Here is a 16,047-nt window from a genome sequence, read left to right on the forward strand (position 1 = left end):
AGATCGTAATGCTTTCTGACGGCAAAAAAGAAAGGCAGTATAACAAATTGTTCTTTGTTCACAACAAAATAAATGAGTTTAACAAGCCAACGTTTTGGCGACCGTCTGTCGCCTTCCTCAGGGCAACACTGACTGGTTCTACTTTCAACGAAACAACTGGTGAAATTATTCATGGCTGGAAAGAACGAAAGAAAACTTTGACGCCTGGAAAAAGGCAGACACATCCGCTAGTCCAGGTTACGACTTGGCCTCCTGTACAGTGTGAGAACTTGTCCCTTAAGTTCTCTTATCTCAAAACAGCGATTCTGGGGGTGGGCTCTCCTCCTGACCCTGTCTGTCTGGAAATTACAGAAATTCACACACACAGCAGGAGAGTCAGAGAGACTTAAGTAGGACTAGAAGACCTGACAACTGCCACCCTGGAACCCTGGCTGTCAACAGGTGTGTGTGTGTGTGGTGGGGGGGGGGACTGATGTGTTTCCTTAGCACAGTGGACTGGGCCGACACAGGTGGTTTGTCAATGTACAAGATGAAATATGCATTGGCAGGCAACTGTGAGTTAGCCTGGGTGCCAGTCGTCTGCCATCCTCTGTAGTTACCACTGGCTCTAACCCTTTGTAGCAAGTGAAAATGGAAAGCAAGTGGTAACTACGGAGGATGGCACCCAGGCTAACTACAAATGTCTACAAAAAGTCTATGGGCTAGATCTACATTATACATTACTATAAACCAAATTCCTTTTTTACAGTTGTGCAAAGGTTATGAGTAACAGGTCATTGCAAAGCTGGTGTGTTACACCGAAGGGCGGATATACAACTACAGATGCAACATGAAGATGAAATAGAATTTTTAAGAGTTTGCCAAAATGACAGGGAAAGATCCATCCCACACTGTATTAAAGGAATTCTTGGATTATAGGAAACCTTCCAACTTTCCCAGGGAATATTTCTAACAGGTGTGAGTGAATATATGGGAGGGGATGTAGTGTGACTTAGGGGTAAAGACAGCTGGTGGACAGGTGGTTCTCGTGTCTTCTGTCTGAGATACATCCTGCAATATACCTGCCACGTACATTTGTGTGTACATTGTAGTGACTGTGAGGAAAAAAAAAGAAGACTTTCCGTATACAAAGGTTTAGAAGAAAAGATTACAACAGCCCTTGATGAAAGGAGGGACCAACAAGAGGCAGGAAATAAACTTTAAACACAGCCAGGGAGCCCTATCAGCAGTCTGGGGTTTGTGTGTGGGAGGGGGGATGTGCATGTTTGTAAAACGGATGACAGTTTCCTATCCTTCACTGACAGACTTTCCCTACATGGTTTAACTGTGAAGAAGGGAAGTGGACAGATTTTTAAACACAGCCTGGGAAACCTGTCGTACTGTGTTACACATCTGTGAGGTTTCTGTGTGGGAGGGGGGATGTAAAAGGCTGATGACAACCCTTCCCTTCATGGCTTAACTGTGCATCAGGAAATCTTACTGAGGTCATGGCTACAACAACAGATGTATGGCCTCAGGGCTGGGAAGTCATTTTTGGCACTGGTGCCTCAGCCTACAAGTGGCTTGGTTGTTGAAAACCAGAATTGACAGGACTGCCGAGTACCTGCCAACTGTGGTCACTTTTTGGTGGTTCCATTCTAAGCTACAATGACCACCTTTCCTACAGTGATAATTTCTTCAAATCCTTTCCGTTTATGGTGTATCAAAAATCAAGACATACAAATGACCCTTTCCTCTAGTTCAGCTTTCCACAACACCTAACATCCATTTTCCCCAGACCCTTCCCCCCACGTTGCTGTCTGTCAGATCCTGCATTAGTGCCTAACCAGGCTTACCCTGGATGCCAGACTAGTATTGGGCCACTAGCCCTTTCCCTTCAGCAGCCAGAAGACCTTTGCCCGCTGGTCTAAATGACAGCTACAGAGAGTTGAGCCCAGGGGGAATTTGTCCGGCCTTAGAACTAGTCTCGTTGAAGGGCTTGTCTCCCCGTAGCGGTAATTTAGACAGGCGGGCGAAGGGCTCTTGGCTGCCGAAGGGAATGGCTAGCAGCCCGAAATGAGTTTGGCATCCAGGGTAAACCAGGTTGTTGACAGCCATGACTGACAGGTGCTGGTTGATTGACAGCTGCAGTGATTGACAGCTGTTGACAGCCATGATTGACAGGTGCAGTGATTGACATCTGTTGGTTGGTGGCAGGGAGCGTGGGAAGCTGTCAGGAGGACTCACAGACCTGGGCCTCCCTCCAGCTGCACTCAACACTCCAGGCCAGGCCGCTGAAATACCCTCCGACTAACTACAGGTCTCAAGTGTGTACAGAAGTCCACATCACTAACTATTTACCGAGAAAGGAGTGGTCTTGACGGCAAGCAAGCACTAGCAAAGAAAGCAGACATAAGAGCTTAAAACTTAAAATTTGTTTGAAATAAAATCATGCTGAAATACGCTCAGACTAACTACACGTCTCAAGTGTGTCCACATCACTAACTATTTAACGAGAAAGGAGTGGTCTTGATAGCCTGGTTACCAAACCTACATCCTCTCTGCAAATAGGAGAGGTTTTCCGTACAGCTTAGCTTTCACACGAGGTAAGATGACTGTAGACTCCTCTACAAAAGGTTAAGAATCAGTACATCTATATCTGAGTGATACAGTTGGTAGGTAAAAAAAGGAGACCTTGTGTTTCCTGTTTGAAAAAATTTGGACAGGATTCAATCTTTGCACAGGGATCTGTACAACTATAGGTTAGAAAGAAAAGGCTTGAACAAAGTATGGACATTTCTGGCCCAAGAGGCTTAAATATCTGTAAGTCTGGAAATTACTGTCCTTGTCTAGAACATGCCACAGAGGAAGGGAGAGACTAATAACTGGAACAGGTGTCGGCACAGCTGGCCTGTAAACGCAAGGGCTATCATGTCTGGTGGTTCTGTGTTAGTAAGGCCACAACAATTTCATTTGTTGGTTCTCAGATTCGCCTCTTCATTTTTCTCTGATTTCCAAAAAAACCCCAAAAGATTCTGGTTCTGAATCGACTTAAATATTTATCCCCAAACAGTTGAGGAAAGTCCTTTTCTTCCTTGTTGTTACAGTTTTCCATCTATCAATGCAGTGGTTTGATTAAAAGTTCAAAATTCATTGCTAAAATATATTCCAGCCTTTTGTGTTGACTTCAGGGCTCTTACCATAGCATTTGGGGCTATAATAGGATGCCTAGACCTGTTCTTATTTTTATTTTTTTTCGCCCTGTCACGTCATATTTTTTTCTGAAAAAATCTGAGAAACAAGAAATGAAATTTTTGTGGCCTAAAGATGAAATATGATCAGCAGACACAAATTGTCCCGAAACGATGCGTGGGCACGGTACAGGAAGCTTTGCCTTATGATGTAATGTCTGTTTCTCCAGGGCTAAACCTACCTTCTTCCTATTTTTGCGCAGGCTGAGACAGATTAATTGTTTATGTTTTCCTTAAATTTCTATCTCGATCAGCTGGGACCTGTCTGTAGTTGGTTCTGTCGCAGCCTGCCTGCAACTAGCCTGGGTGCCATCCTATTTGTATGCCGGGGCTCCCATACCCTGCCAAAATCTGACCGCATACTAGTATTCAATTTCCAGCAGATTAAGATCTAACCATTTCCAGACTATAATTTAGGGAGCGAGTATGGCAGTCCTGGCATACAAATAGGATGGCACTCAGGATATTCTCACTCACTCACTGTCCGGTTTATTGTCTGTTGTTCCCCGTCTTCTGAGGGTTAGACGTGCTTGCACAATAATACATCTGGGGCTTTCTATGCATTCTATGGCATCAAAAGTGTACAACGACCAATGATAAATGCGACTGTGTCTGTACAAAAGGCTCCACCTACGGTTTGTCCCCCTCGTGTATGATGACGGGCTCTGCGTCCAGGAAGGGGATACACTTCAGCTCCAGCAGCGCGTGGTACAGGGGATGGGTCACGAAGTCACCCACCCACTTAGCAACCATGATGGACACCATGATGGGCAGGAGGAACTGCACGTCATTGGTCATCTCCATCTGTAACCATGGAAACAGGACATAATTAGGGGATACACTTCAGCTCCAGCAGCGCGTGGTACAGAGGATGGGTCACGAAGCAACTATGATTGACACAATGCTGGGCAGTAGGAACTGCACGTCATTGTGTCATCTCCATCTGTAGCCATAGTAACAGGACATATATGACATTAATGATACATCTGTACAGGGAACTAAAGACAGCATCCTTACAGTTAGGGTCCATGGGGAAAAATCATCAAAGTGACCACCCAAAAGTGGTTCTCATGTAGAGGTGGCCAGAGAGTCAGAGAGTAACAAGTCATTGTTTTAATGTGATCCATCCTGGAAATTCTCTGTAATATTATAAATATAAGGATGAAATTCGGGTGTGTTCCTGCGAGATCCTTACATTACTGAATATAAAGATTTAATTTTATAAAACCAGACTTTACCATGATGACAGTGAGTGACATGGTGAGGCGGGAAACTCCTCCGAAGAACGAAGCGGCTCCGATCAGGGCGAAGGCGCCCGGGTCCATCCAGGCCCAGTACTCGTTCACTGTCTTGTCCATCACTCCGAACATGGAGACCATGGACAGGCCGACTATCCGCCCGTACAGCGCCCCTATTAACCTGCAAGAGGGAAAACATTCTTCAGGAAAGACGGAAAACTTCACCCTAGCCTCTACCAGGCTTTGGCAGGCGACTGGAAAGAGTAGAAATTGGCCAAACACCAGAAAGATAACATGCCCGGGGAGTTGGTCTGCTAGAGAGTACAGTTTGCTGCACCTCTCTAGCAGACCAACTCCCCGGGCATGTTATCTTTGTAGTATTTGGCCAATTTCTACAGTCTTTCCAGCCATCTCCTGAAGCCACACCAGCGCAGGCATACAAAATATGTATTTCGAGCCCTGTTAACTAAACGAATACTCACACCATGGGCACGACCAGTCCGCTTGAGATGGCAGACCCGGCGGTCCAGCAGGCTAGGAAGAAGTAGATGGCGAGAACGGCGAAGAGCGGCCCGTAGCTGAACTCGTGGTGCGTCTCCCGGGAGAACAGGTGGTGGATCGCCTCCTCTCCCGTCACAAACATCAGGGTCGCAACTGGGCAAGGATAGAACATTGGTGGTGAGTTTTTATGAATCAGTAGATCATACTGCACATACTGCGAAACACGTGCGAAACTTGCATGAGAATTTTGTACCTTACAGACCATATCTTTTCCTACACATCCTTATGTGTCATCTTTAGGCCACACCAATTTAATTTGTTGGTTCTCGGAATCGCCGCTTCAAAAAATCGCAAAATGAAAAAAAAAAAAAAATTAATTCTTGTTACTCTCATCTCATCTGCCGATTTTTTGGGCCCGAACGTCCACCCGGTACGTTCTTATTTTGCACGGTACGTTTATTAATTTTTTGGAAATCAGTAATTTTTTTCGACTACGCGTGAAAAAATCGGCAAATCTTCGACGTGAAGACGTTTATAAACGCGTATTGTAGCGAGAAACTTGTCATTTTCGGGCCGGTTTTCGCGATCGCCGCGTGCATAAATTTGTCTGAATGTTCCATTGTCATGGGTGGTGCTCATCAAAATACGAACTCCTCAAAGCTCTAAATTAGAACAAATTCTAACAAACTAAGCAAGTCATTTAATATTTACGATTTTTAGCTACCATATTGTATTTGTCGATGTCGATTTACCGCAATAAAATCAAGAAATCGGGTAAAATATTAACAGTCTTCCCCGTAAAAAATGAGATCTTCCGTTAACCCCAAATGACCTTCTTCCGCAGCGACGCCATGTTGGATATTTCTCGGCCTTTTCTACCACAGTTTTGGCTCATTTTTACGACAAAATCCCGGGTAATATCGCCCAGAAAATATCTGAAGCCCTATCTGGTTGCTAGAGAAGCACTATTTTCTAATTTTAGTGGATTTTTCCCAAAAGAAAAGCTGTCGTAATCGACGCCAAGTTACGACATGCTGGGATGGTTCGCTGGGATTTTTAGGGGCCATTTTTGAGTAATCGGCACTTCGAAATTTTGTTTACTTTTATGATACGAACGCTAGCAAAAAAAAAACGCTGCCACATCATGCCCATATTCTTTATTACCCGGTACCCGTTGGATTTTCTTGGCCAACATTTGGCAACGTACTCACGGCTGGACTCAGCGTCTCAGGCGGTGGGATTGGCATTTTGGCCGTCTCGGGACCGAAAACATGTGGACGCTGGACGCGTTAGACAGGTAGACGCAATGCAAGAGTCGATGGGAAAAATTCAAGGAACCAACAAAAAGTGGTCGTAATGGACGAGTGGTCTCTATACAGGGGTGGTCGTTATTACAGGTTTGACTGTATGTATTTCCCAACAACATGACATGTCTACATTTGTACTAGAAATGCTCTCTTTGTTGTCTATTTAAATTCCTAATTGCAAATAACAGTTAAAGATTTGTGCATAACAGTTTCTAGTATATCAGTAAGAGCACATTTAGTATAAGAGACACAGGTTACCCGTCAATTTTGGTAATTTTCCGGGGGGTAAATTTATTCCGGGGGGTATTTTTATTGGATTTTGAAAATTTGTCCGGGGGGTACGTTTATTCCGGGGGGGTATGTTTATTCGGCAGATCATTAACATCAATAATTGATCCTTGATACATAGGCTATAAAACCACCAGCAATGTTTTAGCATGTATAGTCATAGCTTTGTTCTCAATCCCTTTTCCAGCCTTAGCTTTACCATTTGGGCATGTTTTTTTTTTTTTTTTTCGCCCTGTCGCTTCACATTTTTCATGAAAAAATCCGAGAACCAACAAATTAAATTGGTGTGGCCTTAAATACGCAAATACGATATGAGACATTCTGTCTAAGTGTTATGCAAAACACAAGGTGCAATACGTTCAGATGATGACATGCTGTCAGTTTTAGCAGTCAGATTCACTCACATTTGTCGTACATGTATATGCAATTTTGTTGCAGGCTTTCAACCAACTGCAAACAGGGATCTAAGACAGCCTTTTCCACAACACAACACAACACAACACATCACAACACAACACAACACAACACAACACAACACAACACAACACAACACAACACAACACAACAAAACACAACACAACACAACAAAACACAACACAACATGATTACAAAGACTTAAGTTAAAATGCCTGATTACGCATTACAAAAAGGGAATGCAGGTTCCCAGGTGTTGCGTACCTTGGTTGAATGTCTTGTTGGTGGTGAGAGAGTTGTTGTCAAACCTGGTGACCACGCCGGGAGGGCAGGTGTAGAGAGAAACGTCATTCTCTGTGTGGATGGTGTGGTTCTCAGGCGACAGGCACTCAGGACTGGGGGGACACAAATCAAGACATTTTATCTATTTATTCCATTTTACATAGCATGGACAGAAAGCACATAATGTGCTAAAACTGTTTACTCATTAAGTTGGCTAACAAATACAAAATGTACAGTGCAAATAAATTGAATAGGGATATAATATTTGCATTCCATGTGTTAGTTTATACTTCTTGTCAAGTTCAAAACTGAGGTGGTTTACCTGTTATCCATTTTATAAAACAAAAAAGAAAACAACAACATACCTCCTGATGACATCGTTGTGAGAACTGTAGCAGGTGAAGGGACTGCAGCGGAACGCAGCCGGCAGGAACACTGAGGCTGTCACTGTGAGGGTCTGCATGGGGGGATACAGTTTTGTGTTATTGGCAACACCTGTGAGAACTGTAGCAGGTGAAGGGTCTGCATGGGGGGGATACAGTTTTGTGTTATTGGCAACACCTGTGAGAACTGTAGCAGGTGAAGGGACTGCAGGGGAACGCAGCCGGCAGGAACACTGAGGCCGTCACTGTGAGGGTCTGCATGGAGGGATACAGTTTTGTGTTATTGGCAACACCTGTGAGAACTGTAGCAGGTTCACACACGCGCACACACACACACATACACAAACTCACACACACACACACACACTCACACCCACGCGCACATGCACATGCACACACACACACACACACACACACACACTCACAGATACTCACTCACTCAAAAAATCAATCAGATAGATAAATACACTAGAGACTCACAATAATGATGCAGAGTTCGGAGACGCGGACGACTTTCCTCTTCCAGTCGTCGGACAGTTTAGCGAGCAACGCTCGGCGGCCGCGGACGATCTTCAGGTTACAGAAGGTGAAGAGCCCGCCCAGCAGGCCACCGAGCACGCCCAGTACAACCGTCGGCACGAACGCCAGGATGTTCACAGGGATCTCGTTACGGACCTGCAACAAGAATTTGTGACACTTTAGGAACACGTAATGAGATACAAAAGGCAATACATGTTTTACCTTCACAGTCATGGTCTAGCCTAACTACTGCTCTGTTCATTCTTGCCAGGATGTTCACAGGGATCTTGTTACAGACCTGCAGCAAAAATTCAGGAATCAGAAAAATGTAATGACATGCAAAAAGGCAATACACGTACATGTACATAATGTTTACCTTCACTCTTCACACGGTCTAGCGTAACAAACTACTGCTCTGTTTATTTATTTATTTTATTCACATTTATTTTGTTTCTTTGGCAGGTCGCTTAATGGGGAACTGGCAGAAAGTGGTCGTTATGGCTGCTTGGGCAGGTATAACCGCGCCAGGGTGCTTCTATCCACATGTAGGTTTATATCTGCTTTTACTTATTTGAAACAGAACATATTTTTTGGCCATGAAGATGGGATTTGAACCCCTAACCACTTGAACCTCACCTGAAACAGGATGTATTTCTCAGCCCTGAATAGCCCAAAGCTGCTCTTGTACTGGAAACTGTTGTGTTATGCCGAAGGGCGATTATACCGGCTGTACCAATACAGATACAGACACAGAACCTCACCTGAAACTGGATGTACTTCTCTGAACTTCAGTGGGATTCGTACCCCTAACCTTGTGAACCTCACCTGAAACAGGACGTATTTCTCAGCCCTGAAAATGGGATTCGAACCTGTAACCTTCTGAACCTTACCTGAAGCAAAATCTATTTCTCGTCCCTGAAGAGAGGATTCGAACCCGTAACCTTGTAAACCTCACCTGAAACAGGATGTGGTATTTCTCTGTCCTTGGATTCGAACCCCTAACCACACAAACCTCACCTGAAACAGGATGTATTTCTCGAATCTCGACCCTGATGAAGATGCTCGAGATTCGAACTCCTAACCACTTGAACCTAACCTGAAACAGGATGTATTTCTCGGCCCTGAAGAGCCCAAAGCTGCCCTTGTACTGGAAACTGGTGTGTTACGCCGAAGGGCGGTTATACCGGCTGTACCAATACAGATACAGATACAGAACCTCACCTGAAACAGGATGTACTTCTTGGCCCTGATGATGGGATTCGAACCCCTAACCACTTGAACCTCACCTGAAACAGGATGTATTTCTCGAATCTTGACCCTGAAGATGCTCGGGATTCGAACCCCTAACCACACAAACCTCACCTGAAACAGGATGTATTTCTCGGCCCTGAAGAGCCCGAAGCTGCCCTTGTACTGGAAACTGGTGAAGGCTGAGTTGAAAAGGTCGGTGGTGAAGGTCGCGATCATGCAGCAGAAAAATGTCTGCCACGTCAGCTTCATGTTCCAGAACGACGAAACCTGGGAAGAAAGGGAAGGAAAGAAACATTTTGGGTTGATAAACAGTTAAATTTCCTTTCCAAATTGCTAATTTCTTTAAAAAAATGTCAGCCATATCTGCCTCATACCCATGACATCTTGGTCTCATGTCTGCTAGCCACTATAACCACTCAGCAATTTGATGCCACACAAACACAGACCCTTACATATGCACCCTGACCTCTCGACATTATAAATGCCATTTTAGATTATCCATATCGTTTTTATGTATATTCATATAGTTTTTAAGTACCAAGAATAGAGTTATAGATTGTTATGCTTTCCACATCAAATTCCACTTTGTCAGCAAATCTAACAATTTGCAATAACTATAGACTACTTGGGCTGCCCTGGCTGTTTGTGTTGATCAGCCAAACCAAGAAATAAAAAAAAAATAGAACACAGATGATAAGATACATGTATGTTACTCACCTCCTCCATAGCAAACAGCAAACCTCCGACGGGCGCTCCGAATGCAGAAGCAACACCAGCGCCGGCCCCTGCCTGGATAAAGTTCCTCCTGCAACAGTTGAGGAAAACATACATGTGAGCTCATTTCATAGCAGATCAACCATTTGAAATCATCAAATCAAAAACTAACAGTAACAGCTGAAGTTTCAAAAAAGTTTAAGTCCTTCCCACACCATGTGGTGCATATGACGGTGCCCATCTTCAGTTCAGTAGCCCTTGGGCCATCACTACTGTAACAGCTGGGGGCTATAGTGGTGTGCGTTTTTAACTCCAATACTCAAATGCTGAATGCTAAGCAGAGAAAGCAGTTTAAAAAAAAAAAGAGAAAGCAGTCTTTGGTATAACTTGTCTGGAAGGGATCAAACTCATGACCTACCAAATGCAAGGAGAACACTCTACCCACTTGGCCATTGCTTTGGTCAACAGTTGAAGACAGAAACAGAAATCTGATGCCAAACAGCAGCTTTACCACACACCAGGCACGGCAGTAGTCTCACCTGTCTTCCGAATTCCTGAACCTCTGGAAAAACGGCAGCGCAAACCCGAGAGTTCCCGACCGGAACTGGCTCAAACCGGCTCCAATCAGGCCGCTGGGGGAGAAACAGGATCAGACATTACAGAATCTTTCAATTCATGGTACCGTAGTTATCTGAAGTCATGCCTTCAAATATCAGAGTTATCAACCAAGGATTGAGGTGTTCAAAAACTCATTCTTTCCTACAACTATTGCAGAGTGGAACTCACTACCACCAAGTGTGGTTGGGGCATCATCATCATTAGATAGCTTTAAAAAATATTTAGAGTTTAATGTTGAACGGTTACAAATTTACAATGTAGGTGTAACAAGTTGGTAATGTAGTCAGCTGCATGCCTGTGAAGCTGGTGTGTTACGCTGTGATATACTGGCTACACAGATACGGAAGCTGGTGTGTTACGCCAAAGGGCGGTTATACCGGCCATACAGATACAGAAGCTGGTGTATTACGCCAAGGGGTTGCTATACCTGCTATACAGAAACATCTGATTTCTTAAGAGAATTTTTCTAGTTGCCAGACTCACCCCATGTGAATCATGGGCCCCTCCGGCCCCACAGGCAGCCCGCTGGCCACGGCACAGGCACAGGACAGGAACTTCACTGCAAACGTCTTCACGTTAAAGATGTGCCGAACAACCGTCCCGTTCAGAAACCCGATCAGCTCAGGCATACCAGAGCCCCCTGCTGATGGCCGGAAGTACTGCAGGGCAAAAAAATCAACACTGGGTGGTTACTGCTATTTCGAATTTACTGGAATATAACTAACATATACCGGTTGTATTTTAGCCAAACAATGGATCCACAAAACCAACTTACTTACATATTCTGACACTAGGATTAGCAAAAATATTTTCTGATACACACTGTTACCCTGTAAGTGTAATCTTTACAACTCCTTTGTAGATGTAAATGCAATTTAACACCAGAAGGTATTGCCACATACATGTATAGATAGTATTAAGGCAACCAACTACTGGTAACCCATTTGTCTGGGCATGGAGGTTTCTACCTCCATGGTCTGGGGCAACCATTTTTCCTCAGCAACCACTTTCCCTCTGTCCCTCAAGTGGTTGCTGAGACTAGGTTTTTCTAACAACAGAATCAACTAAAAGCTCCTCACCACGACCAGAACGGACCCCACTATAACCAGCAGCAGACTGATGCCCAGAACCCAGATGTACGCCACGGCTATGTCTCCATCCTGTAGGGGAAGGGAAGGGGAGGTAATATGTCAGTATAATATTTTTTTTAACCACCACTCTATAGGAACAGGGGAGTGGATATGTCAGTACAGGTCAATGGATTCACAGTGCAAATTCAAGTGTGGCAACCCATGTATTGTAAATAAAGGACAATATTTTTCAAAATGCCGAAAAGATTTAATTCTATCACTGATTGTAAAAAAAGCACTTTCTAATCCCATACGGTTGATTAGTCTTGAATTACGCTTGTTGTTATATGTATTTCAAAATCCAGTGGTCTTACGGTACTTGGTGGATTTCTTGCCTTGTTTTGTGATCTACATCTACATTTACATGGTTACTGGGCAGTAAATAGAATACAATAACATAAAAGAAAAAATAAACGAGAAGAAAACTTGACGAACCCTGATGAAGTCTTCAGCTTTCTCCCACTTGTACTCAGAGATGATCTCGATAATCTGGTGAAGCAGGAACCCCAGAAACCCCACAGAGAACCCAATCAGACCCATCATCACCCAGCGGTCCCAGTCCAGCCTATGGGAGAACAGTATTACAGCACTGAGGCCTTTATGGGGTTTTTGTTAATAACAACACGACTACCAGGCTACATAGATGTATCATAAAAATATCATATTGACAATAGAGACATTCACAATGATGATTGCAGTTCATTCAATTATCCATCCATCCATCCATCCATCCTTTCATCCATCCATCCTTCCTTCCTTCCATCTATTCATTACCTTCTTCACAACCTCACACATTCATTATTCATCTGTTCAGTCACTTTTTTCTGCCATTCCGAGTCTTCGGACACCATGCCAAAAGTTCACCGGCCAGCTGCACTTTGATCAAAAGTTGCTAGGTGGCGCTGCTATACAGTGCACCTAAATGTGTTTGTGTGTTACCTGCTTGGCTGCCGCTTGATCCAGTTTTTGTAGGCGAAGCTGTGTGACGGCAGGTAGTCCAGACTGTCAAATTTTGACAGTTCCTCGCGCTCCTGTGTGGTATAGCGGTGGTTCACGTACACACTCTCAAACTCTCGCCCACGGGCAAAGAAACCCTCTGAAACAGAAAGGAGCATTAACTGTATTAACTGTCGTGGGGTCATGTGGCGCAGTCGGTAGCGCGTTCGGCTCACACCCCAGAGGTTGCGGGTTCCAACCCTGCTCATGTCACTGATCTTGTGCCCTTGGGAAAGGCACTTCACACGACTTTCCTCACTTCACTCAGGTGTAAATGAGTACCTAGCTTCGGTTAGGGACGTCCCACGGATAGGACGTTAAATGGAGGTCCTGTGTTTGGGACAGCCACACCCCATGCACGTTAAAGAACCCACCGCACTTATCAAAAAGAGTAGGGGATCTTCCCGGTGTGAGTGGTCAAAACCTTACAGTCCGGTCTTACGCAGCTTGTACATGTACGTACATGTACAAAACTGGTGTGTTACGCCTAAAGGCGGTTTACCGGTTATGCGAAACAAACAAACAAGATGTAGCCTGAAACGTACTCCAATCAGCTCAAAACCTATGCGCCTCACCCACTCTGCGGCATACCAGCTGCCTTAGTGCAGAACCCTTTACAGAGATAAATCCTTCTTCCTGCACACCATATTCTGTTGATATGATAGGAGCCAGTTTTGTGCCAGTTCTTCTTCTACTTCTACACGATACAGGACAAAATTCGATTTATATTTGCCAGTTCTAGAGGCCTCTTACTTCAACCCCATTTTCTTTAGAACCCCAGACAATCCTTGAGCACTTCTAACATATTTACTAGTACTTTAAACAACTCAGATTAGGTAATAACGTAACTGCACTTAGGCATGGGGGGGGGGGGGGCATTGGCTCTGGGCGGGGTCTAGTTCAGACCAGTTTTTAATACCAAACAAAGGCCTGTCACACTGCCAAAGTAAAAGTACGAGCACTGTCGTTACTCCTGAGCTTCTCACCTGACGTGTCTGCGTGCGCCAGGTGCACGTCGTCCACGGAAGGCACCTGAGATACGCTGTATGTGTGCTTCTTACGCCGCGACCGAACCTCCGCCATCTCTTCTTCTTCAGTCGTCTTGGAAGAAAAATACACTCACTATTTACCTCCTCAAGGGCTTTGGTGGTTCTTAAGAATGTTGTGTACAACTCTAAGGCTCATGCGGGAATGACAAGGGGAGGAATTTATGGATAAAGGAGTATTAAACAATCAGAAAAGTTTTCTGTGTCAACTAGTCCGCCATGTTGGATTTTGTGCACTTTTGAGGTTGCAAGGTTTGGTAAATCCGCTAGAGGCGCTGTTTCGAAAGATCGAAATAATGCACCTAGCGGATTAGTAGAACATTGCATCCATTTGTTTCCCGCCTCCGTATATTTTCATAGGGCATGTGAGCAAAGGAACGAATGATTAAATTTTAATTGATAAAGATTTAGATGTAGTATTTAAATCATAGATCTATAACGTTATATGCCCCTACAATGTGATCATCTATCTCATATAACTCATTGAGATATGTTTTGAATCTGTGGTATGAATGTTTATTCTTTCATTTGTTGATCATCTGAACAGAAACTCTCAACATTACCATAGGACCCTAGGATTGATTTGATTATTGAAATTGTAACAGTGCAATACACATGGGACACAGGCAGCTGTTGTTGGTGATGTGTCCCACACATAGAACAGACACATAAAAACATATAAGTTAGATACTATACAAGTTCACTTTGTGTTCATCGTTAGTCACTGAACACTTCAGTAGAAAACGACATGCAGTGACACTGTAATGTTACCACTCTGCCAGGCTGTCTCTACCAGGCAGTTGGTCCACTAGAGTACTGTTACCCGGGTGCGGCAAACTGTACTCTCTACCGGACCAACTCTCTCGGCATGTTATATCTCTTTCTATTCGGCCAATTTCTACTCTTTCCAGCCGCCCTGCGAAGCCTAGTAGAGGCTACTTTTTTTTTAGCAACATCGGGTAAAATCTTACCATGATGGTGGTTCCAAACGACTTGCACTCAGTTAGGCCCTCCTTTCAGATCAGCATTTGTTCGCATATCAGCAAAAGCCTGCCTTATATATCGTAGTGTTCACATATGGGAAAGCAGAACTTCATGTGATCAAAAAGGGAACGGACTATTCAATCAACTTGAACATTTGTTTGTTTTTGGCGTGTGTTTGAGTTCAATGGGGATCTAACGTTACTTCTCTTTTGAACAATAGTCTACGGAATGCAGAACATGCTATAGAAATACGATATCGTCGTGGAAAAAAGAGAGAAACGAGGTCTTGTTCCTTTTCATGTCGTAGGAGGATAAATGCATTCATGAATGTGTAAAATTGGTGCAATTAAATTAAGTTCTGTTGGTTAGTGCAGCTGCATATGCCAGTGTAAGTACAGAGAACAAACAATCAAGTTGTTATTATTATTATTATTAAGCACACATACACATTCTTCAAAATTACTATGAATTCCTTTATTTCTTATATAGAATATAAAAAGGTCAAAGACATATAACTATTCACATTAAAAATCACATATGAAATATTTGATTGCACTTGGTTTTTGTGATGGCGAACCTGCTTATGCTGCTATTTGCAAATACAAGCAAAACATTTTCAGGTAAGTTCATCATTCATTCATTGTTTTAATCAATCAATCAATCAATCAATCAATCAATCAATCAATCAATCAATCAATCGTTCATTTTTTCAATCATTCGTTCATTTATTAGTTTATTCATATGTACTTCCTTTCCTTCCTTCCTTCCTTCCTTCCTTCGAATTCCTTCCTTCCTTCCATTCTTCCTGCCTTCCATCCTTCCTTCTTGCCTTCATTGTTTCAATAATTCGTTCATTCATTCAAATTCGTTTAATAAAATTACCATTTACTCATTCATTCATTCATTCATTCCTTTATTTATCTATCCATCCGATCGTTCATGTAAACGTTTTTCCCGTAGTTTTAGTGATGGTGAAGTTGTCCACCGGCCGTCCGTCTGCGCTGTGTATGTAGGAGAAAGCGAGCGCGGTAGAGTTCACCTCCATCAGCGTCCAGCCCGTGCGGACGGTCTCGGAGTTCCTTCCTTCCTTCCTTCCATCCTTCTTTCCTTCTATCCTTCCTTCCATTCTTCCTTCCATTCTTCCTT

The 16,047-nt window shown here is 43.7% G+C and overlaps 1 protein-coding gene across 1 annotated transcript in view; it reads right to left on the bottom strand.

The window, feature by feature from the left end:
* The window catches only part of LOC109479329 (chloride channel protein D-like), a 22,896-nt gene extending 7,919 nt beyond the window's left edge, over positions 1-14,977 (bottom strand). The window contains exons 1-16 of the mRNA XM_019781281.1: positions 14,889-14,977; positions 13,858-13,972; positions 12,815-12,971; positions 12,311-12,440; positions 11,825-11,905; positions 11,229-11,404; positions 10,667-10,759; positions 10,131-10,218; positions 9,525-9,680; positions 8,124-8,318; positions 7,820-7,898; positions 7,626-7,782; positions 7,243-7,373; positions 4,951-5,122; positions 4,469-4,649; positions 3,865-4,034 (exon numbers count right to left, since the gene is read on the bottom strand). Coding sequence (XP_019636840.1) covers positions 3,865-4,034; positions 4,469-4,649; positions 4,951-5,122; positions 7,243-7,373; positions 7,626-7,782; positions 7,820-7,898; positions 8,124-8,318; positions 9,525-9,680; positions 10,131-10,218; positions 10,667-10,759; positions 11,229-11,404; positions 11,825-11,905; positions 12,311-12,440; positions 12,815-12,971; positions 13,858-13,972; positions 14,889-14,891 — 2,084 coding nt within the window. The 5' untranslated portion in view covers positions 14,892-14,977. The remainder of the gene's footprint in view (positions 1-3,864; positions 4,035-4,468; positions 4,650-4,950; positions 5,123-7,242; positions 7,374-7,625; positions 7,783-7,819; positions 7,899-8,123; positions 8,319-9,524; positions 9,681-10,130; positions 10,219-10,666; positions 10,760-11,228; positions 11,405-11,824; positions 11,906-12,310; positions 12,441-12,814; positions 12,972-13,857; positions 13,973-14,888) is intronic.
* Between the last annotated feature and the right edge of the window lie 1,070 nt (positions 14,978-16,047).

The sequence above is a fragment of the Branchiostoma belcheri genome, unplaced genomic scaffold (genome assembly GCF_001625305.1).
Source record: "Branchiostoma belcheri isolate BF01 breed outbred unplaced genomic scaffold, Haploidv18h27 scaffold48, whole genome shotgun sequence".
Classification (NCBI taxonomy): Eukaryota; Metazoa; Chordata; class Leptocardii; order Amphioxiformes; family Branchiostomatidae; genus Branchiostoma; species Branchiostoma belcheri.